Raw genomic sequence first — 22,444 nt, 5'->3', positions numbered from 1 at the left:
AGGACGAGTGCCCTCTGCTGGTTTACACACTCAAGGACATGCATCGAGAGATTGACCATGTGCAGATAAACAGAGGAATCAGCAGGCTGCATGCAAGACAGCAAACTGCATTAGACATACTGAACACACAGCTAAGTGCAGTACTGGAGCAAAGCATGTTGTTTTTATTAAGTGTACAAAACAAGTGCAAAAATAGTGATTCATAAGAGCTACAGAAAGTAGGAATTGCCCTTCAAAAATTACAGTCACACGGGATACAAATCGAAATGTAATACATGAAGTGCTCTTCAAAGAGAATAAAAGGGATCAACGGTGCAGTCTTGCGCAGTAGAAAAGGTTGCAAAACATGAAGTTGGGTTCACAGCGTTTGATAAGTATTAAGTGCAAGCTGCAGAAACAAAAAGACAAATTCATCAGCATTCTCCCTTTCAAAATGATGCAGTGCAAAGATTTTACAAGGAAGGACCTCTATGAATGACAGTCATTCTAATACACTTAATCGAATGGATAACTTTGGCCCAAATGCTAGTGTAATCACTACTGCCTAGGCAGTGCACATCCATACACACTTAACAGACAGCTATTTTCTTCACTTACAACTAAGCCAAGGAAACACTAAACAAATGTTGAAGCTGGACAGGTACTTTTAGCAGGGCGGACATTTGTTACTATGCTTAATTGATTGAATGTGCCATGCGTTAAATGAAAATCAATGATTTTTTTTTTTTTTAAATATCTGATGCATGCAATGAAAGCACCTAGTTCTTCACATCTGAATACTGACAGACACTGACTAGTGTGGAGGAGAAACTCTAAGTTTCAGAAGTGTGGAGCAATGGTAGGAGGCTATACTACCTTCTAAAACTGCAGCTAACGCCTCAGCTAACAGCCAGGGACTGCAACTCTGGCACCGATATGTGAAGCAAGATACTGAACAATGTTGTCAACTAGCCTAAACGGATTGAAGGCATCTTGGGTTGTGGTGCAAATAAACAGTAAAAAAAATAAAAAAAGAGAAAAGAAAAAAAAGGCACACAGCTTGTGGATTTAGGGTGGCTATAACTGAACCCTAAACACTGCACAAACACACACACCTTGCACAGAGGAAGCCTAAGTCTTAATTCACCAGTCATCCCGGACACACATCCCCGTGTTTCGCCATTTACAGTATGGTGCACTTTGACTTCTTTTTCTTCTCGGGTTCTTTTTTGGTCGGCTCGAACTCCTTCGGCCCGTAGAAGCTGGAGAAGCAGGCCGGGGCGCAGATGGGCTCTCGGAGAGCGAGCAGCCACCTTCCCTCGCCGTAGTAGGTCAGCGAGCCGAGCTCCATCTCCTCGATGGGCTCCCCCTGCTGGCCTCCCTGCTGCAGGGTCAGGATTTCAAGCAGATCAAGGCCCGTCTGAACGGGCTCCACGCCCTCGGCACACCCCAGAGTGAGATGGGCGCGGCTTCCCAGAGGCAGGGAGGCGGGCCCCGCCTCCTTCTCGGCATCAGCTGGCCACAGCAAAAGCTGCTCCTCGGAGAGGGACACTCTGGCACCAACAGTGCGAGGAGTCACAAAGAGGGCACTCAGTGACAGATCGAATGCAGAACCATAGAAATCTTTAACAGCCTGCAGAGTGGAAAATTGGAAATATCACAAGATGGACTATTATCTTATTTAGTCAAACATTACCACGCTCGGATGTTGCCGTTTCAAATGGTCAGTCAACACTGCATGGAATAAAACATTTTTAAAAAGCAATAATGAAAAAACATGCAACCCTCATATTTATAGTCATACAAATATTATAAAAATATCTTTAAAACAAACTATCAAATAACTCACTGGATTATTTGCATACTCCTTGGCACCCTCTACTTTTCCATAGTCACAGAATTTTGTAGTGCAATGAAGGGTTCCTTTAGCTTGGAAGTATTGCTCCAAATCCACCTCCTTCTCAGCTTTCCCAGTGACTGTAAACACAGCGCAAGATCAGAGACATCTTAGTCACGATTTTGAAATATTAACCTGCTTAAAAGACTCAATTGTTGTAAAACTGTGCATTAAATGAATGAAAATGTTAATACACTCACAATCAATCAAGTGTTTCTTGAAGGCCTCCAAGGTGTCCAGCGTTTTCAGGAAGTCCATTGACGTGCACCTGACCTTGTCCTGGATGGAGGAGAGAAGAAACCAGCCATAGTAAAGCGGAAGGGACATTTCCTGATGTGCACCTCTCATGGCTTCCAGTTGGGCCTCCTCCAGTCCCCGGCTGGTCTTCTTGCTCAGCTGAGCTGGATCTCGGCTCCATTCCGTACGCGGCTCCAAAAACACTGCGACGAGGCGCTGCTGCACGGCGATCTCCCCCAAACGGGCCAGTCGGTCCTGGGTGTGGTTGGTGTCGTCCACCACCACCAGCACTGAGGACGCCGTTCCCGCGCTGCAGCAGGCCACCACCGCCTCATCCAGAGCCTGGTACCCTTCCACGGAGGACTCTGGGTTCTCCGGCTTCACACCGTGGTCGTCGGCACAGAAGACGGAGCAGTGGCCTTCGTAAGCGGCGGCTATGGCGCGCGCCAAGAAGCTTTTACCGCTTCCTGGAAGGCCTCTGAGGACCACGAGGGTACGAGACGATCGCAGGGCTTCTTTGGTCTGCTCTCGTTCCAGGAGGGCAAAGGACAGGGAACCGACCGCCGGGACAACGACCTCTTCACTTTGAAGCTCAGCGTCAATCTTCTCAGATTCAACAGCTGCTGCCGCTGCTGCTTCAGTTTCCTTCTCGTCCCTCGCAGGTTCCACGCTCTCAGCGGCTGCCTCTTCCTTTAATGTCACGTCCTCCGTCGGCTTTGCGGAGGAAACCTCGGCCACCAACGCTGCCGTCTCTGCTGGTTTTTCTTCTTCCACCTCCACTGTAGGCTCAGCCGCGACATCTTTTTCAGCCACCACCTCTTTGGAAACTTCCTCTGACCCGGTCTCCATCGGAGTCTGCAATTCTGTCTCCGTTCCCACTTGTTCTGACCCCTCCTCTTGGCCGGGTGGTTGTGTATCTACTGGCAGCTGCAGCGCTGTTGGTTCAGGTAATGTTTGCTCTTGTGGTTCAGCCTGTGGAACAGATTCTGCCAATTTCTCTGGCTCTGGTGGAGGGGCACTCTCGGCCAGAGGTGTTTGCACAGGCAATGGTTCTGGCTCGTTCTCTGGCACCGGCGGCATGTTTTCTGGTTCTGAGTCCAGCGCGGCAGCCGGGTCGGAGATCTTTTCAGATGACTCGTCTGGTTCTGGTGGCGCCACCGCAACGGGCACCGACTCCACGTCAGCTTTTTCTCCGGGCAAAACGTCCTCAATCTCCATTTTGTTCATTCCCTCGGACAGCGTGACCATTAACTCTTTCGTTTCTTGCAGGTTTGCGACCTCTGTATCGTGGCCGTTCACTGCCAGCTGCTCAGCCTCTCCCCCAGCAGCTGTTGGCTTCTCAGGCTCTATGAAGTCCTCCGGTGTCTCCACTTTCGACACAACCTCCTGTTCCATTTCGGCCTCCTCTTGCTGTGGAGTCGCCGGGGAGTCCAAAACCTCTGCACCGTTTTCTGTATCCATGTCTGGCTTAAAGTCTGACGTCACACACCACCATGTACCTTAAATACAAAAAGGGAAAAGAAAGAGAGAAGTTGTCCATTTAGATCAACTGACTGGAATCATTAGGACACATAAGCTTCAGCAACTTCATTTAATGTCGACAGAATAGGTCTTTTAACCAGAAGCCTAAATAAAAGTTGTATAAAAGACTGTGGTCATTATGTCTCAACCAGGAAGTTACCCAATGTCCATGGTTTAACAGAGGGAGGGAGGGGTGTGTTGATGTGCAGGACCAGCAGACCAGATAATATACAATCCGATGCCATCCAACACAATGACTGCGCCACATTAGGTCAGTGTCAGTTTATGTTCAAGAGGAGTGTTCATTTGTGTCAACATTTTGGCAATAGAGCGCAAAATACCCCTAATTCCTAATGTTTCAAGAACACAATAAAGGGTGTACTAGCGCACGCGCACACGCTTGAAATACGAGACTAAAAACCCTCACATTACCAAACTTTTGTCAGCAGACAGACAAAAAAGGAAGGGGGGTGGAGGGTGGTTTGGGAAAAGGCCGTGATTCACAGATGGAGTCGCGAGCTCCGCGTGCGGCAGGTCATTGTTTGAAGGTTTGGTGACTCAAGGCTGGATTGGGCAGATGTGCGACACCACATCGTGTCATGAGACAGAAGAGGAAGCTCTTGCAAAACACCATAAGACAACAGCACTGTGTGCGTTTCCACCTCGGGAAAAAAAAAAGCCAATAAACCAAACTAAAAGCGTGGACCACTTTTAAGCGCATCAAACTTCTTCTGCTCGACATATACAGTTACGCGCACGGTGACGCGCAGTAGCAGTACATGGGGAATTATCTTGTTTTGTTTAAGACAAGTTTGGAACAAAAGCAGCACGCTTACTTGATTAGGAACATATTGGTTCCGTGCGTGTGTTTCAGGGCGCTCACAAGTGAGCTCAAACGCTTTAAACAGAGAACATTGTTTCCATTATTACGAGCATCGCGGTGCGGCCAGGCGGGGAGTGGCGTGCACCTCCCGCTAGCTCCACAGACAAAAACAATTTAGCCAGGCGGTGCGTTTGGCTACAACATCACCCGCTACAGCGCCACGATTTAACAACTTGGATGTTTTTTTTCCTGGCGTTGGAAAAAAAAAAAAACCGACTAAAAAACAGCAACTTATTTATGCTGTTATAGTTCAAAGGGGAAACAAAGAATGGCGGACGACGTCAAAGCGTGAAGCGCTTTTGTTAGTTTGGTGCCAGCTTACCGGTTCCGCTGCAGTGGAGCTGTCGCTAGCGCCGCTGACCACGCGTTTCTCTCTGGATACAATGACAAGGCAAAGCTTGGCACAGACACGCACCCGCTCCTCTCTTCGCAAAGCAAAACGGAAATTTACGTGAACGCGCGAACTGGGCGGGGCCACGGACACGCCCCTGTGGACCGGAAGGACGCCTCCGGAGGAGGTTTGCAACAAAATGACAACAATTGCGTGAGACGCCTTTGCAGTATTATCTCTTTTTATTTCACATTTTACACTTCATTTGTGGTGGTTTTTGAAAAAAAACAAACAAACATGAAAAACATGTGAATAAATAAGCAAAGTACACGTATACAAACGATGGTTTAAATCTATGTCTAAGCTATTTTCAGAGAAAATAAAACATGTGCTTGCCTCGTCACCTCGTCGTTTCAGTTGAAGTGTGATCCAAACTACTACTATTTATCAGAATAAATATAAATAATACACTCCTTTACCTTTTTATTTTATGTATTCATTCTTTTTGTTTTTATTATATATGTGACATACATCAATACTGATTTTAAATTCCCATTATTTGCCATTTTTAGGTCATACATCACAGTAATGCATTAGTGAAAGAGTTACATGACCATACTACTACTGTGCTTCAAAATCCAACCAAACGTTCAGACAAAGGGAGTTACCATCAACTCATTAAGGGACAGACCTGTCTCACTCAGTGACCTGTCTCACTGAGTGAGACAGGTCACTGAGTGAGACAGGTCTGTCCCTTAACAGGTCTGTCCCTTAATGACCTGTCTCACTGAGTGAGACAGGTCACTGAGTGAGACAGGTCTGTCCCTAAATGAGTAACTTAACATCAGTCAGGGATGACTCGTCAACAATAGCTGGCTCAACAAGAACCACACTGGTTCCATCTAGACATTCTGGTAAAGAGGAAATTGTCATTCTTTATAGTTATACTGTCAGTGAAACCATACAGGACTAGTGTAAACTCTGCAGAAAGCAATCCTCTGTATGCAAATTACACCATGTGAGCCATGGTGACAGATGTAATAAAGATGTGAGATCGGGAAGTCCCCTGCAGCAAGTACGGCCCTGTATTTAAATTACCAAATGGCAAAAGGACTTCATTGTTGGCAGGTTGCAGTGTGCAAATCAAAGAGTGTGATAAGATGCTCTCTATTTTGTATATTAAGTCACACATTTTCTAGGGAATTGATGTTTCAGTTTTTCCTTGAAGTCAACAACAATTCAGCCTCTCATACAGTTTGTGGACTGTAGTTAAACATTTTAGCAATGCTGAAAAAAAGACGAATGCCAGATATTGAACTTTAAAACGCTTCCCCGTACACTGTACAGATTCAATTTTTTTCTGAGAACAGTAAACATTTGCATAATTCACTACCTAGAATGAGACCAATGCTCCCGACATGAATTTCCACAGTATGATGTTATAAAAACAGCCCGGGATCCATGGCCGTGTTAATATATGTGCTTCATACTGGAGTGTTTTTTGACCTTTAAGGAAGTTACTAATCAAAACCTCGAGACCTATATGCAGATACTGGGTCTTATTCATCAGTGTGGGAGATTACTTTTATTAGTTTCTTTCTGCTTTAATTTGATGAGCGTTGTCTTTTGAAGCTCTTCTTTTTCATATCACATTTTTGTAGCACCATAAATCTTGACCGATGACGTCGTCACTGCGGGAGCTGCTGCTTTGCCTCATCAAGGGCCTGAAAGCAGAAATATGAACGTCAGCGACACAAACATCTTTAACTGGAACTGAATCGATGGTGAAAGGAAGCGCGTGACAACAGAAAGGGGACCTTCTGAATGACGTTAATGGCAGAGTCGTCATCCTGCTGCTTGGCGTGGGACAAGGCCCTCTCAAAGTGGGAGACACATGATTCAAAGTGTCCTAGATTTACTGAGATGAAACAAAAGGGGACCGTAAATATAAATGGTTTTAAAAAACTGAAAAATCGAGCAAAATCATCCGGCATGTCACAGTAACTGATTTTGTAAACCTAAGAAAGATGAATGATTACATTCTGATTGTGCCACCAACACATTGGCGTTCATCTGCCATTTCTCGTCGTCAATTTCATCGGCCGCAGCGACTGAACGCGCGCCGTAGTCTCTGGCTTCTTTGTGGCGATTGAGCTTGAGGTAACACTTCCCAATCTCATGAAACAACCAGGTCTTCTCCAATCCACCGTGGGCCAACGGGATCTTCTTCTCCCAGCTGAATTAAAAACATAGAGTGAAAAGAAAATGACATATTAATAAACCAACCAGCAACGGTCATACATCGACGTGACTAGAGGAACAGGTGTGACCATCCAGTGTTTTGTATAGTATGAGTGAATTTCTTCCAGTGTACTTACAACTTAATGGCCTGTGTGAACTGTCCAAGCTCAACATAAACCCACCCAATGTTGTGCAGAGCCCTGGACATTGCATCCGGGAGTTTGCTGTTGATAAGAAAAATAACATTTGATCTGTTGTAAAACACATTCACTACTATTGTGTAATGTCTTCACATTCTCACCACTGTTTAGCCAACTCCAAGTCTTTTTGATAATGGTCTAAAGCTCTGTCCATGTCTCCCAAGACAATCAAGGCGTTCCCAATGCAACTGTGCAGGCAGCCCAACAGTTCTTTCTGATTGGGCACATCTTTCTCCGACCAGCCCCGCACTATCTTCATGACGTCCTCGGCCTTCTTGAGACTACCTTCGGCATTTCCGGACGACAACTCTATGAGGACAAACATATTAGAGTGTGCATTCTCCCGGCTGTAGGGAAGGAAGGCGGTTCAGCCAGAGGCCGGCCTCACCTGCGTCGATGTCATCCAGGCTCTTCAGTAGAAACTGAGCGGGTTCAGAGAGTCCTCTCTGACGGGGCACGACACATTCATCCCGCCGTAGCTTACGCTCTTGGTGCCGCACACTGCTGGGTGTCTCCTCGGTCCAGAACTCGGTGCAAGAGTCAAGGTATGTGAGGCAGCCCTTAATGACGTCTTGCAGTTGTTCCCCTTCTTTGGTCTGTCCTTTCACCAAATCTGCAGATCATTGTGTAAATGTTAATATTTTAAAAGTGAAAAAAACAAAACACCATCATGGGTGGGTTTTTAATAAACCATCAGGACTGGATGAGTGACATCAAACATTTGAAGCTAGTAAAGGAAGGATGCAGAGGAAGTAAGGATGCGTAGGAGGTGAAATAAAATAGTACCTTTATCTTTCAGCAGGTTTTCTAGATATTTCTTGTCAGTGTAAAACTCTCCCAGCATTTGCTTGGTTGTCCTCTCTTTCTTGGGGGCCTTTTGGGTCCGCTGTTTTATATTCTTCATCAGATGGATGACAGCGATGGGCTGTGCCCTCTTTACCCGTCGGTCATTCAGAAACATAATATCATGCACCAGAAGGGAGGCCGGGGTTGAACTTTACACACAAATAACTTTACATTCTTTGCTTTAACTCCTAAGTTAACTTTTTCCTGAGCAAGGTAGATGTTTGTATGCAAACATTTATATTTATAAGAGCTTTCCCACCAACTTCTCCTTATTAAAGAAGAACACAAGAATGACTCACCTCCTCAACTTTTTGGAAAAATGACAGGTCTCCCTCAGTGTTCAGTTTTACATAAGAAGGATCTAGAAGATGCCAGAGAGGAACACATCGTTTTAGATGTGAGGTTTTTTATATTTTGTGACTAGAATTTTGTGTAAATTACAAAATAATGACTTACCGCCAGCAGACGTTTCGACAGCCTCTTGAGCTTTCTGGATACCCAGTCTGAACCCGTGTATTTGAGGACGTAATTGGTGTCCTCTGTGGTAAAACACAAGGGCAAATTCAAAGTTTCCCATGTAGTACAAGGCCTCCGCCTTCTGGTACAACCCCTAAAAGTATCAGGAGAAAATGAATTCATAATTTTCCATAAAATATCCCATATCAAAATGAGGTGCTCACTTAAGGGCTGTTATTTCACTCACATTCTTTTTTATTGTTTTCTTCTTTTAACAGAGAGAGGCATTAACATTTCTGCAACCTTTAAATTACCTCGAAAAACAGCTTGTCCTTTTTGAGTGAAGCCTCTGCATCCTTTAAAGCGTTTTCAGATTGCCCGAGCTTCAGGTAACATTTGGATCGGCCCACACAGCAAATCTTGTCATCAGGCTTTAGGGCCAGGGCCTAGACGAAGACCAAAAGCAGGTCATTCAGACATGCTTTTAAAAGAATAGTTCCTGTCCACAGGCTGTCACTCTGGTGAACAATCAGTCATACACTAAAACAACATGTACACATAGAAATAGCGGGGAAGAAAAAGAGAAAAACGGTCCAATGCAAACTCTGAAAACACAAAAATACAACCCCTCACCAAACCCCTATTGGATTGGTTCATTGCATTTATTATTAAAGAATAAAACCATTACAAAAAAGTATCTTTTCGTGTAAAATAAAGTAAGATCTATCCGTCCAGACGGAAGTACTTTTTGAGTCGAGGTAAGGCCTCGATGAAGGCTCCTCAACATTGTGGATCTTTTCCTTTACACTGGAGAAGATCTTCTCTGAACAGATTGATGTTATTTCAAAGATACAGTGTATTTATTTTTTTTATGAGAGAAGTCCTATTTCCATTCCACAAAAATGTACTTTTTCCCCAGCCATGCTGCAAGTACTTAGCATCTTTATTTATCTTCAATGTTTGAATCAGAGCCACGTTTTAGGATCCTGTGTAATATTCTTTCCTGAGCAACCTAATCTGTAAAAGATCTGCATTGGTCTGTATAGACTCGTTAGTTCAGCTTTATTTAAGTTGGCTTTTGTGTCTCTTTTTGTGTATATTGTAACGTCCACGGCAGGAAGACTCACAGACGTTAGTTTCGTTCACTTGTTGGTTTATTACACCAAGGTTCACACACAACTATTTGGTAATGGTGCTATTCGTTAACGCTAGCCCACTTAAGCGTTTTCCACACACTCCACCCCAGAGCCAACCACAACACACGTACCAGCCCCGAAAAACCCGCCTCTCCACCTGCTCCACCAATCACAGGCCACAACCCCACCAAACGGACACTGCTTTCCTGTGATTGGCCGGAGAGAGAGAGAGATCCCTGTCCGAACATCCCCCCTCCCAAACAGATACCTGTACAGGGTCGCTACAATATTGAGTCAAATTGTCGATGCACACCAGTTGACAAATGAAGCTGATCCTGAAGATATATGGACTCCATCGAAATAAAGTATTGATATTCCCCAATACCAAGATAAGCTTCAGCTAAGTAACGTAAACAACGTAGTGAACGTAACTTACCCCCGTGTAGCTGCCCACAGCCTTTTTATACTCTCCCTTCATGAAAAGCCAATCCCCGTCGGCCACCAAAGTGGCGAATAGGGCTTTTAACTTTTGCCCATCTTGTTCCTCGTCTGTGTCCGACATTTCTAGGAACACTTTGCGGTCACGACGCTTACAGATGATTTAACTTTGGTGGCTCGTTGTCTTTACGCGTGAGCATCTCCTAGCAACCCCACTAACACACTGGAGCGGGCCACAGCGCCCTCTCGTGCTCGACCCGCAGAACGCACCTCCACGTTTGTTGTTTAAAGCGGCACGATTTCAACCTGCATTTGTTTTTAATGTGATCGAATATTTATATTTACAGAAACATTAAAGTCCACATTAAACTTACATTAGAGTTTTTTGTGTGTCTGTGGCGAGTAATCCACAGTGGAATGAATCCATTACAAGATGGTTTTAATTGAATCCTTTGCCACCACAACAAAAAGAAAACACAATTTAGGGGAACCCAGAGGAGGCCAATTTTATTGACATGGCTGGTACTTTTTGAGGATAAAGAGAGGGTGTTTCACCATCGGGGCAAAAACAATGAGAGCAAAGATGAAGACGCTTTTCTTTTCTTTGTGAAGTCCATCAAGAGAACGCCACACTCGTGTGGAAGTAAACCGAGCATAACCACGTAGCCCTCACCCAAAGACTTGGACAATAGCGAAAGCATCTACTTTGTTCAGTTCTTTTGCATTGAGTTACATGAGACAGCTTGCATCACAGTCAAAGAACACACACACAAAGCAAAATCTATTTTTCATGCAGACCAAGCAAAGACAATGATCTTCCTAAATTTTGTGCCCAAAGATGCTCAAAATCAATGTCTCTCTCAAACTTCTAAATAACAGAAAGGCGTCCTCATCTTACACGGTTCTTTATCGGACGGCAAATTTCCAATAAATATACATATCAAAATTAAAAAAAAGAATGAAAAAAAACCCTGCAACAAGTCAACATTTTACACTCCAGGTAAATGTACAATGAAGCAATCGGTGAATGGCAACATCAAACATAAAACTTGTGACAGAGAGGGAGGCGCACTTTGCCGGCGACGAAGCCAGCACGCTGCCATCTTTCTAATGTGCTTCAGCCTCCAGCTGTGAACTAAAATAAAAAAAATGCTTAAGTGCTCCTTTTGGCTGATGACAAGGAGGCCGTTTTCAGTGTGAATTCATAGCAGCCAACTGTCTGTCGGACATATTCTTCAAAAAGGGGAATGTGCCACTTGGTAAGGGATTTTCTTCAGAAATCATTAAGCAAGTTATTAAGTTTCATGCAGAGATCACGCCCTCAGCAGCAAGTGAAGACGCGGCGGATAATAGCTTGCTCAATGCTCAGCTAGAGCCCAAGAGTTTCCCCAGGACGTCTCTTCCTGCATGGATCCCTAAAAGCTCTGACACAATAGCTGCGCAGTCTCTGCCGTCTCAAAAATGCAGATAATATAATTGGACCACCGTTGGTAGCCATTACTGACTTTGAAGTTGGTTTCATTCTGAAAGGAAGAAAACCAAATCTAAAACCAGTAACACTATGTCAACTCTGTGCCGTCTTGGAGTCCTTGCTATACGGGCGTTAAAACATTAGTTGCATGTGGTCATTGGGTTCATACAGTCAATGGCATAGACGGGAATCTGACTTGCAATCAGTTATTAAATACGGATGGTGGGTCTGGGGTTGACATTGTTGAAAAGTCCTGATGTTGTAACAGTTTAGGAAGACAAATCCTCCGATTAACCAAACTGGAAGAAGAAATTCCCCGGTCCGGATGCTGAAACACACAACAAACAAGTCAATAACTGGTGTATTTAAAAATGGGAACGTCATACCAAATGTTGTACAGTTGAAAAACATCTCAAAAGCTTTCTGTCTACATACATAGAATATAGAAATTACCTTCAAAACTAAAACCTCCTGGGCCACCGAAGAATGCCTTAAAAATGTTGTTGGCATCGAAATCTGGTGGAGACAAAACATAAGACAGACTCAACATCAACACAGAGCACATTCCAGCCAGATTCTGCTGTTTTATGATAAAAGGGTGGTTAATTAACTCAGATGTGACCCTCCACCCCCAACTCCAAGCTTTGCCCAGGTGCTGACCTCCCATGTTCATGCCGTCATCCTCCAGATCCTGACCGCTGTCATAGCGAGACTTCTTCTTTGGGTCCGAAAGCACGCTGAAAGCCTCGCCCACCTCCTTAAACTTCTTCTCCTCTTCCTTCTGCAGCTCAGGAGTAGCTCCGCTGTGACGATCTGACGGGAGGTACAAATGTTACCTGAGATAACTGTCTGTAGTATACCAATAAAAAAGTAATTCAAATGGAATGTTTCTGTTCAATTAAGCACCTGGGTGGTGTAGAAGCGCACGTTTGCGGTAAGCTTTCTTGATTTCATCTTCTGTGGCGTTCTTATTCACCCCAAGCACTTTGTAGTAATCTTTCCGCTTGCTTTTCTTCAACTCCAGCTGGGCATGTTTCAGAAGGTGCTTGTGCTCTGGAGGAAGAAACAGACAGGACAGGTGAACACACTACGAAACATAATGAGGAGGATGAATCGGTGCTGAAAGCTGCATCAGCTCAGCCACAATAGAGAAGTCGATTCTCACCTTTTGTCTTCTCCGTCTGATAAACCTTCTCATAATCCCGCACGGCCTCCTCGTACTGCTCCATGTCCATGTAACTACAGTATGAAATATTCAGATTTGGGCTGAACAGTTTGAACAATACACATACAAGATGTGTTCTACATTTTGTTCAGCTCTGAAGAACCGAACCGAACATACAGACTCCATTAACAACCAAGTTAGAAATGCTGGGACATACCACTGTGCTCTCCGTAAGTAAGCCTTGATGTAGGTCTCATCCAGTTTAATGGCCCTCGTGCAGTCTTCAACGGCCTGCTCTAGTTTCTTCAGCTTTTAGAGAAAAATATAAAACTGTAATCATGTGACGCGGATGACAGAGAAAAAAGTAGTGGCCTAGTTCTCATTATGGCAAAAACAAACAAACACACATACTGTCAGAGGGACAGAATGAGAACTTTACCTATGAATAACTGAATGAGTGGCGTATGACGTGTATGTGAATATTGAATAATGCCTGATTCATCCACCACTATCAAGATGAATTCATATTCATATACTCATGTTTGTTTGTGTTCCTTTTGAGTCACCTTTTTACTCTCCTTTGCAATATTTACTAATCTAACTTACTCATGTAATGAATACAAGTGTCTTTGCTTCTTGAACTCTGATCAACACACAAGGAAGCTAAGATTCATTTGACAGTTGAGTAGCCAAAACAACTTGTCAGGTGTTGATGCACCAGCGGCGTCTCTCCTGTGCATGCTCCTCACCTTAGATCCCACAGTGGCCCTATTACAGTACAGCTTGGCGTTCGTCTTGATGTTGTTGGGGTCTATTGTGAGTGCTTCAGAGTACAGCTCATGGGCTGCCTCAAAGTTTCCCTCCTTGAACGACTTGTTTCCTTCATCCTTCTTGGCTTTTAGTGCTTTGGCATTCTGGAAAGACAAATTTATATATGTGACAATCTTAAAAAGTTACTCTGAGCTAGCACAGTAGCATTGTCAATCAGACCTACAATGGAGAAAGGCTCCAATAAGAATGATGGTAATGTAATGATTGTATTTAAAGGAATTCACAAACAAGTTTATTAAATGTATCACCATCTTTTCTCCTGAATTACTCACTCTACATGCGAGCCGGGCCTTGTCGTGGTCAGGAGCCATGCGCAGGGCCTGGACAAAGAACTGGACCGCCTTGTCGATGCAGTCCTCATAATACAGACAAAGACCACGCACGTACAGCGCATCTGCATTAGTAGAATCCATCCGCAGAATATCACTAAACAGGAACAAATATCGAAGATCAAATAAAAGTATTCATATTACATTTTTTATTTATTTTTTAAATATGGTGTCTTACCTGGCTACAGATTGAGCCTCAGGGTAGCGCCCCAGCATGGCCAAGCACTCGGCTTTCAGTATCTTGAACCTGTGACAGGCTGCGGCAGTCTCCAAGGCACGGTCCATGCAAAAAACCACCTGGAGACAACCAAAGCACACCTGAAGTCTGTGTTGCTTGACACATCTGTTTCTGGGGACTGACAAAACATCTAATAAAATTGCAACCACTGTGCAGCTTACCATCCTGAAGTCTCTCTTCTCAAATCCAATCTCTGCCATTCGCTCATATTCCAAGATTGATTCTGCATTCTTCAGCTGAAAGGAATGTGTGCTGTTCAGGGACAATTTCAAAGACTTGCAGTAGAGGAGTAGCTTCACAACTACCAGCAGCCTCTTTTTTATGCTTTGCTTAGCGCTTGTAAAACTAGGTCAAGGGACGCCGCAGCACTTCTGTAAACAACCTAAAACTTGCCTCCTGGCTTTGTCATCGAGAATTAACAGTAAGTCGAGTTGATGTCCTCTTAAAATCGCTAACATATTAATCTTTTCCCCACTTTATTTGCACAGGCATAGCTAAAGCTCATCTGATGAAGTGGATAATCATGTCCAAGTTGTCCCATCATGCTCGGTCAAACTGAGGCCAACTCACCTCCTGCTGGGCCGGGCTGTTGTCAGGTTCCAGCTCCAGAACCCTCTGGAAACAGCGGCTTGCTGCCATGGCGTTGCCAAGAGACAGGTGGCATTTGCCCTCTCGCAGATGGCCCTGTGGGTGAAAGGCTTACAGTTCACTTACTGACGTGAAAGCGTCCTGTAATTCCCTGGTTGAATGCAGCTGGGCACTGTGCACCAAAAACTAAACCACAAATAGCACAAACTTACACATTTGTTATGCGACACACCTTTTATCCCTCCGGCTACATCATGCTAGTTACTCAGTGAACTACTGTAGGGATGTGCTGTAGCTATAGGGCTGTAGCGTATGTAGTGAGGAGCCACACTGCGCTACAAACAAATGAATACATGCAGAAAGCTGGTCATTCCTCCATTTGAACAGGCACATGGCTCTGCGATGTAGTAAACAGCGACACTCCATGATAAAAAGGGCAAACGTTTCTGTGGCATTTCCAAAACAACCTGCCAAGTATATTTTTCTCGATTATGAAGAAAGAAAAAGCTCCTTTTTTTCCACATATTACTGGTAAATCAAAAACACAGACACAAACACACACAGCATGCCGCCTTCTCTAGGCATTGTCCACAGCGTTCTGGAAAATATTATAATTAATTTAGCAAAGCATTAACACCAGTAGGCTGAGGGAAAGTGTCCAGCAAAACAAAAAGAACAACAAATTGCATATTGCGGACTACAGAATGCTCAACAATGTCAGACATTATGAGAGTAGATTTCCCCTTTGATGCATTCTCATAATGAAATCTATAAATGGTTTGTTTCCCACAATCTACCTTCATGAAGTCGTTATCTAGTCGTACTGCTTGCTGGGAATCCTCTAAAGCCTCTCTGTATCGATACAACATCATTAGCGTGGCTGCCCGGTTTCCATAGTAACTTGCATTCTTCGGACACATGTCTGTATAACAAACAAGTTATTGACATCCTATCAAGGACAGACACAATTCAAACTTTTATTTCTTGTCCAAACAGGAAATAAACAAAATCCTATCGACTAACAAGAGGACCAACTCAAATTATTTTGGGATAATTACCGATGGCCTTGGTGTAATAAGTGAATGCTTCTGCATAATCCTTCTTGATATAAAAGGCATTGCCTTGCTCTTTGAAGCCCTCCGCTTCCCTGTGTACAAGTAAGCAGAAAGACAGAAAAACAAGGCAAATATCAGAAAAGACTCAGGAGTGTAGTATGACCCGAGCATGATGATACAGGTATGTGGTGGTCAGCTGGCTGGGTGTGTTTCAGATTACTGAATTGCCAAAAGTCTTCAAAAAAAGATGCAATGTGAAAGATCGGACCGCGAGCTCCAAACAAACGGTTAGCATTTCACGACTTTATCATCCATCAGGGAAACGTAAGTCTGGAAAACAATGAATTAAAGGACATCCCTGAATATATTTGTCTATGTACATGTATTAATATCTCTAATTCTGTATTATCTATATACATTTATTAATATCTCTATGATCACTGAATTTATATGGGGGCTCCGCCCGAGTTAATTAATCTAACTATGATCATCTGGTCTGAGCCAAACCCAATCTCCACACTCAGACTTTGAGGCGCGCTCCCACAAAGTCTGTGAGGTTTTAGTTCTGTACCACTGTCAAATCGTCAATGATTGAGGGCATTTTGTTTTGTCATGCAGCAAAGGCCTGTCCCATGCCAAGCCCTCACAGCCTCTCACACTCAACCACTTAACAGATGACGTCTGTAAGTCCCTGAGGGTTCTGGTTTGAGTTCTGGTGGTGGTGGTGGTGGTGGGGGGGGGGGGGCATTGGGTCAGAGTCACAGCGTTTGTTCGACTTGCTCTCTGTAAAGGGCCCTAGTCGTAGAGGTGAAATGATGCCCCCTATTGGTTCGGAGCACGAGGCCAGGTCTTGCATACTGCCCCTTTAAACAGTAAGGCAGTTAAGTGTAAGCATGCATTCATCATCATGTGCACAGGGAGCATGTCCAGGAATGTGACAGAGTGCATCAGGGAGCTTGCATCGCTAAACATAGAAAGAGCCAAACCAGCAAGGCAGAAGTGCCTACGACAATGTAACACGCAGCTATTTAGTGAAACTGAGCCAAGAATATATGACACCATGCCGTGGGCCACTGCCGTTACTTTTTTGGGAAGTCTGTCATGTTTAACACCACGACCCCACATTCAGTGAATGATGTCAACGAGTTACCCAGATCGTATGTCACTGGGAACATCGTAATAAATTGAAAGCTGAGTTCTTGGCAGGTAACGGCAGATTCGTAGACATTACAGCTCCTGTCTTTGACCCAGAGACCCATCGCAGGAGCTAGCTAAGGGAGAACCAAGCTAGCCTGGGCTGGTTGTGGCTCCACGGCGGCGCGCGCGTTAGCGTTCACAGTGCGAAGTGTGAAGAAATGAAACACATGAACGACGTCAGATTACTCGTTTAAGGAAGACGGGTCGCTACTGTTGTATTTCTGCCGATGACAACACAGAACTTAATTTGTTTTACCTTTCTAATTCTTCGTCACTGAGCAGTTCTATGTCAGGGTCCATGTTCACAGAATCACAGCTCTCCGACGCCATTTTGCCGTGAATGCGGAGGGGCGGGACCTCTCACTGCAGTCGTGACGTACATTGTAAACAGGAAGTAGACAGCTCGGAGGAAAGAGCAGTTTACTTGCAAGTAATAAGACTTAATTCTCGTGACTATTGGCAGTTACATGTCTAACTTAGCTGCTGGCAGCTAATGTCAACGTATACATTTTGAGGACACAACTTATATTCGGGTTAGTCCATTTCAGATCCCATTAGGTACTTGGTATGTGTTGTCGTGGCTCTGTCTTCCACGGAAAGCTAATGCTAAGCTATTTCTGAATTGCTAACGCTATCTAGCTTAGTTCTAGTTTTATATCATGATGACTAACGTAACGTAATATTTTTTCATATGTTTGCTAGCTTTATTCGCTCTAGGTTATTCATTTTTTATAACATAATACATTGCAATGCTGTTACCCCAAACGAGTATAGTACGATGCTATGCGAATGCTATGGAATGACATTGTAACGTAACGTGTAATACAGGACATGTGACATTTTCCCATCTGTGTATCATTTCCAGAAAACAGATTCACGTGAACTGATCCGAGAGCTATGGGCAAAAGCTGTAAGGTGGTTGTGTGTGGCCAGGGTGCAGTCGGCAAAACGGCAGTATTGGAACAACTACTGTATGCTAATCATGTTGCAGGTATAAATACCTTTTGTTTTTCAGAAATACGATTTTACATTTATTATTTCAAATGAGACAATTGACCTGTCTTTGATGCACTCTACATTATGTGTTAGCACTATTACCCATTCATATCATATTCAGTATGTTCTTTATGAATCTCTTTCATATTTGTATCGTACTTTTCTGTTCTTTATTTTTTTTTCTGTTCTTGACCACATTAACACTTAGCTTGTACTTGTATATCTTCTTGCCATGTTTACTGCATACACCAGACACATTGCAATTTAAATAACATGCTTGGCAATACACTTCTGATTCAGATTGGACTGTTAAGTTTAACTTACATTGATTATTGCTTATATACTAGTGCATTTAAGGGTATTTAATATCACATGGACCCTGAATTCTTTGGAAATAGCAATTTATTGTATTATATTATTTGAATTGCAGCACATGCAAATTATAAAACATAGTTAACATGCTCATAAAGAAAAAAACAGAGAGGCATTTGTAGGAGAACTTACTATGAAGAGAGCTGATTGCATAATAACTCAATGTATAACATTGAGCTTGTGATAAAACCTAAGAAGAATAAAGTATCATGACCGGGTATTTTTAAGTTTTGTCGATCAGCATTATACATCATACTTTAAAACAGTTCCTAAAGCTTTTGTGGAAGGACAGTTAATTGGCATCAACTTTTACTAACATTCTAGCAGCCTAATTAGGTTTCTGTTCCCTAAAGAAAACCCAGTTTGTAACCCCACGTGAAGACTCTTTTGTGTAATGTTGAACAGATTTCCTGCCTCCAAAGTATATTGTGATATGTTTCACGTTACAAAATGTTAAAGTGCACACTCACAATGTGGTGATCACAAGCTATTTGATTAATCCTTTTGCAATGTATCACACCATATGTGCTTGTCATGTTTTGTCTGCGGTTAGGTTCAGAGCCCATGGAGACCCTGGAGGATATCTACATCGGCTCCATAGAAACTGATCGTGGCACACGAGAGCAGGTTCGCTTCTATGACACCCGCGGACTCCGGGATGGGATGGAGTTTCCTCGACATTACTACACTTTTGCAGATGGCTTTGTTCTCGTCTACAGCGTTGACAGTAAAGAGTCCTTTAAGCGGATGGAGGCCCTTAAGAAGGACATCGACCGCCACAGAGACAAGAAAGAGGTGAGAACCGAACCCATGTATATGCTTAGGCAGGTTAATTTGATGCTACTTCCATAGAGAGTTAATTCAGAGGACACCAATTTGAAGAACTCACAACATACAAGTTAACTACTTAAACATTCTAAATGGGCCACTTTATATTTCCTGTCGCAATGTTGGTTAATGCACTAGCTGACAGGAAGTAAAACTGGACTGAATCCGCTTCGCGAGAAGCAGAATGGCAATGAATAGATTTCTCCAATTTGAATTCAAATTATTGGAATGAGATCCATAAATGATTAATTTGAATGTTATTTCTTCAAGGTTCTTTTAGTCCCAACAGACAACCTGCCATATTTTTTGCCATTTTTAATATTGCAGCTGATGTGACGCGAGAGATTACGCTGCCGTGAAGCTAACCTGATGACCCTGATCCACAGGTGACCATTGTTGTGCTGGGTAACAAGCTGGACAAGCAGGATGAGAGGAGAGTTGACTCTAATATGGCACAGAACTGGGCCAAGAATGAGAAGGTGCGTCTGTGGGAGGTGTCGGTGGTAGAGCGGCGCTCGCTGATCGAACCCTTTGTCTATCTGGCCAGCAAAATGACCCAGCCACAGAGCAAGTCCACTTTCCCTCTCAGTCGCAATAAGAATAAGGGCAGCGGGTCTACAGACAGCTAAATGACCAAACACTGTTGTCGTGTTCAAGAGGGAGGAACAAGGGAGAAGAGGCGTATTAAAGGGAACTTAGTTTCACTAAAAACTATTTTGATATTATGAAGGATTGAGGTCATGGAAGGCAGGATGATTGTATGGGTATTTATATACATTGAGTACTGCTAGTATTGGTATAGAATTCATATTTGATGTTTTGGTAAAATACATATTACTTTAATTCTAAATGAGTAAACATTAAGATATTTTATCAGTTAAGAAATTGAAAAATGCAAAGTGATTTTGTTTGCCATTCCCATTGTATTAGTTTGGATTATGGTCAAACTATCCATCCACATTCTTTAAAAGTACAGCTTTTATTATTATTCTTTTAACCGACACAATGTAGTTCTCAAACTACTGACACACATTTTGCTCTCAATTAATCCCTAAATATTCCAGTGTTTTTATCTTTGAGACTCATGGTGCTCACTGTATGGACACGTTAGGACCGAGCACACATATACACGGCTACTGTTTTATTTACAAGTACGCAACAGATTAAATCATAAATGGCAGCAGTTACTCATGTTACGTTATTATTGCATTACACAAATGCTGAACACGTTGTAAAAGATTTGATATTTTATTGATACATTATGATGATGTACAGTAACTGTGCAGTTTGTTGATCTGGAGATGTGTTACACATATTTGTTCTTTGCTGAGAATCACTGTCGGGTGCCGTACAGTGAATAATTGACATTCCTTACCACATATTGCCTTCTGTACAGGCTTTAGAAATCAAATAAGATCAAAATGTTCAGATGAGAGATTTCTGCAGGCTTAGGTGCTATATTTCTTCTGGTTGTGACACATGAACAGTTGTGGCATTGTCACTATGACTCATCATGTAATCAGTTACAGTCACTGCTGAAGTTGAAGCTGGTATGATTTTTACCAAGCTGAAAAAACTTGTAAGTGTTCATTAGTTGAACATTGAACTGTTTCTTCGAGTGAAAATATGACCAATCAATGCTTGTTTGAATAAAAAAAGGAGAAATTCCTCGATATAGTCTTTATTCATGTGTTTGTGCCTCAGGCTTTCAACACTGTATAACATAGAGGCCACTTTTTATGTATTAATATCTATAACATGTGTTCACTTGATATTTGTTTGCATGTTTTGTAAACAAAATAAAGATGTTTGCTGTGCCTAACCAGCATTTGTGGCGGTGCTTGAATTAATGAAGTAAAAATGTACCTAACCTCGCATCTGCTGGCTATGAATACGACCGTATTCGCTGGTTTAAAGAGTATGGTGTCCCTTGGTCTTGCTTGAAGGGAAATATCCACCTGTATTTAACTGAGTAACGTGGGATGTCTGCACTAGCTGTAACTAATCTGTATTTACAACAATCTTTTAAGAATTGCTCTGATTTGACTAATAAGTTGCATCAAATTTCAAATCTGTTTGGCTTCACACCATTTTCACAAAATTGTTCGTACAGCTGTGAGATGTACAGTAGAAGGGCCCATAACAGACATGGTAAATAAAAACAAATACATTTAATGGAAAAAAAAGCAAGTATAACACATACTAATGTCCCAGTTGCTTGTTGTAACAATCACTAATAATTAACTGCACTACTCACATTAATAACAATTCATTGATATTAGTACAGTGATATACTGTCGTTGGCTTGAGTGTATTAAGAATCACAACTGCCCTCCGGTGGTCAAATCGAGGAACTGCAGCATTACAAACCAGCACCAAGTAGAAAGTACGTAAATAAAGATGGACAAAACATTCACATTCACATAACGTTGTATTGAAATGCATTTCGCAATGGGTATTTGATAATGAAGTCAATATTATCAATAACATGCCTGTAATTTTAATTCCTCTAAAGAACAATAATAATCACTATCTATGTGATAACTAAATCATTCTGCCAAATTAATGAAGTGTTACAAGTGTTACATGTCATATTTTCATTTAGTTCTTCTGGGTTCACCATGGTGTTCAACATATTATTAATACTTTGTGTCCTGTGGGAGGATTTAAGGACCGTTTCCAAGGAAAAGCAGGTGTTAGCATTGCATTTCAAACATGGTCTTTTGTCTTCCTTGAAAGAGAAACACAATCATTCATTTATTAAAACTCAAACAGGAGCAGGCGATATCCAGCAGCGTATGTGATGGCAACAAAAAATGGAGTGTACAAAAGTGAAATATTTCTGACACACATTATCCAGGAGAAAAGATCCCTTTCATGCCAACGATTCACTGATGGAAATGCCAACGTGCAATCTGTGCTGTCGATTGATCCTTGATCATTTTCATACCCCTAAACAGACACATACCTCATCAATGCAGTCGTATTAAACTGAACCAGTTATGTGTTCATCTAACGTCGTGATCTGCACCCCAATTCTTCACATTTTGCACAATGCATAATCTCAAGGCTGAAAAAGGTTGTTGCTGGATCATTAATGAATTTGGCATTCTATATCCATCGATAAAAAACAAATCGCATTGGCTTTCCTGGCAGAGAAAACAATGTGGGTCAGACAAGGTCAGAGATGTTTAGACAGAGCAAAATGA

General features: G+C 42.7%; 4 protein-coding genes across 7 annotated transcripts; 1 reads left to right on the top strand and 3 right to left on the bottom strand.

Moving 5' to 3' along the window:
* Nucleotides 1-144: 144 nt before the first annotated feature.
* On the bottom strand, nt 145-4,980 carry cnp (2',3'-cyclic nucleotide 3' phosphodiesterase). The gene is made up of 4 exons (XM_068579513.1): nt 4,840-4,980; nt 2,077-3,612; nt 1,829-1,956; nt 145-1,612 (listed from the first exon to the last, which is right to left on the bottom strand). The coding sequence occupies exons 2-4, from the start codon at nt 3,572-3,574 to the stop codon at nt 1,163-1,165; spliced, it is 2,076 nt and encodes a 691-aa protein (XP_068435614.1). The 5' UTR covers nt 3,575-3,612; nt 4,840-4,980; the 3' UTR covers nt 145-1,162.
* Nucleotides 4,981-6,418: 1,438 nt separating this feature from the next.
* On the bottom strand, nt 6,419-10,373 carry odad4 (outer dynein arm docking complex subunit 4). 2 transcript variants are annotated; one of them, XM_068578801.1, is made up of 11 exons: nt 10,164-10,373; nt 8,906-9,037; nt 8,592-8,745; nt 8,435-8,496; nt 8,076-8,223; nt 7,678-7,902; nt 7,391-7,598; nt 7,227-7,313; nt 6,888-7,084; nt 6,666-6,766; nt 6,419-6,572 (listed from the first exon to the last, which is right to left on the bottom strand). In XM_068578801.1, exons 1-11 carry the CDS (start codon nt 10,287-10,289, stop codon nt 6,537-6,539), a joined length of 1,476 nt encoding a protein of 491 aa, XP_068434902.1. In that variant the 5' UTR covers nt 10,290-10,373; the 3' UTR covers nt 6,419-6,536. The 2 variants fall into 2 exon arrangements, with proteins under 2 accessions (XP_068434902.1, XP_068434903.1); XM_068578802.1 differs by having other exon boundaries at nt 8,592-8,674; nt 10,164-10,324.
* A 282-nt stretch (nt 10,374-10,655) lies between these two features.
* Nucleotides 10,656-17,396, bottom strand: dnajc7 (DnaJ (Hsp40) homolog, subfamily C, member 7). Of its 2 annotated transcripts, XM_068578448.1 has the most exons (14): nt 17,296-17,396; nt 15,846-15,934; nt 15,585-15,709; nt 14,770-14,883; nt 14,361-14,435; nt 14,140-14,258; nt 13,905-14,058; nt 13,551-13,715; nt 13,019-13,110; nt 12,802-12,875; nt 12,543-12,689; nt 12,297-12,449; nt 12,090-12,152; nt 10,656-11,964 (listed from the first exon to the last, which is right to left on the bottom strand). In XM_068578448.1, the coding sequence occupies exons 1-14, from the start codon at nt 17,367-17,369 to the stop codon at nt 11,927-11,929; spliced, it is 1,482 nt and encodes a 493-aa protein (XP_068434549.1). In that variant the 5' UTR covers nt 17,370-17,396; the 3' UTR covers nt 10,656-11,926. The 2 variants fall into 2 exon arrangements, with proteins under 2 accessions (XP_068434549.1, XP_068434548.1); XM_068578447.1 differs by lacking the exon at nt 17,296-17,396 and having other exon boundaries at nt 15,585-15,736.
* A 19-nt stretch (nt 17,397-17,415) lies between these two features.
* On the top strand, nt 17,416-21,063 carry nkiras2 (NFKB inhibitor interacting Ras-like 2). Of its 2 annotated transcripts, none has more exons than XM_068578451.1 (4): nt 17,416-17,469; nt 17,905-18,030; nt 18,961-19,202; nt 19,622-21,063. In XM_068578451.1, exons 2-4 carry the CDS (start codon nt 17,937-17,939, stop codon nt 19,862-19,864), a joined length of 579 nt encoding a protein of 192 aa, XP_068434552.1. In that variant the 5' UTR covers nt 17,416-17,469; nt 17,905-17,936; the 3' UTR covers nt 19,865-21,063. The 2 variants fall into 2 exon arrangements, with proteins under 2 accessions (XP_068434552.1, XP_068434551.1); XM_068578450.1 differs by having other exon boundaries at nt 17,421-17,572.
* The last annotated feature ends 1,381 nt before the right edge of the window (nt 21,064-22,444 follow it).

This window comes from Clinocottus analis, unplaced genomic scaffold (genome assembly GCF_023055335.1).
Source record: "Clinocottus analis isolate CAN_PGR_092001 unplaced genomic scaffold, fCliAna1.0.p SCAF_16, whole genome shotgun sequence".
NCBI lineage: Eukaryota > Metazoa > Chordata > Actinopteri > Perciformes > Cottidae > Clinocottus > Clinocottus analis.
This window is presented reverse-complemented; position numbering and strand designations above follow the sequence as displayed.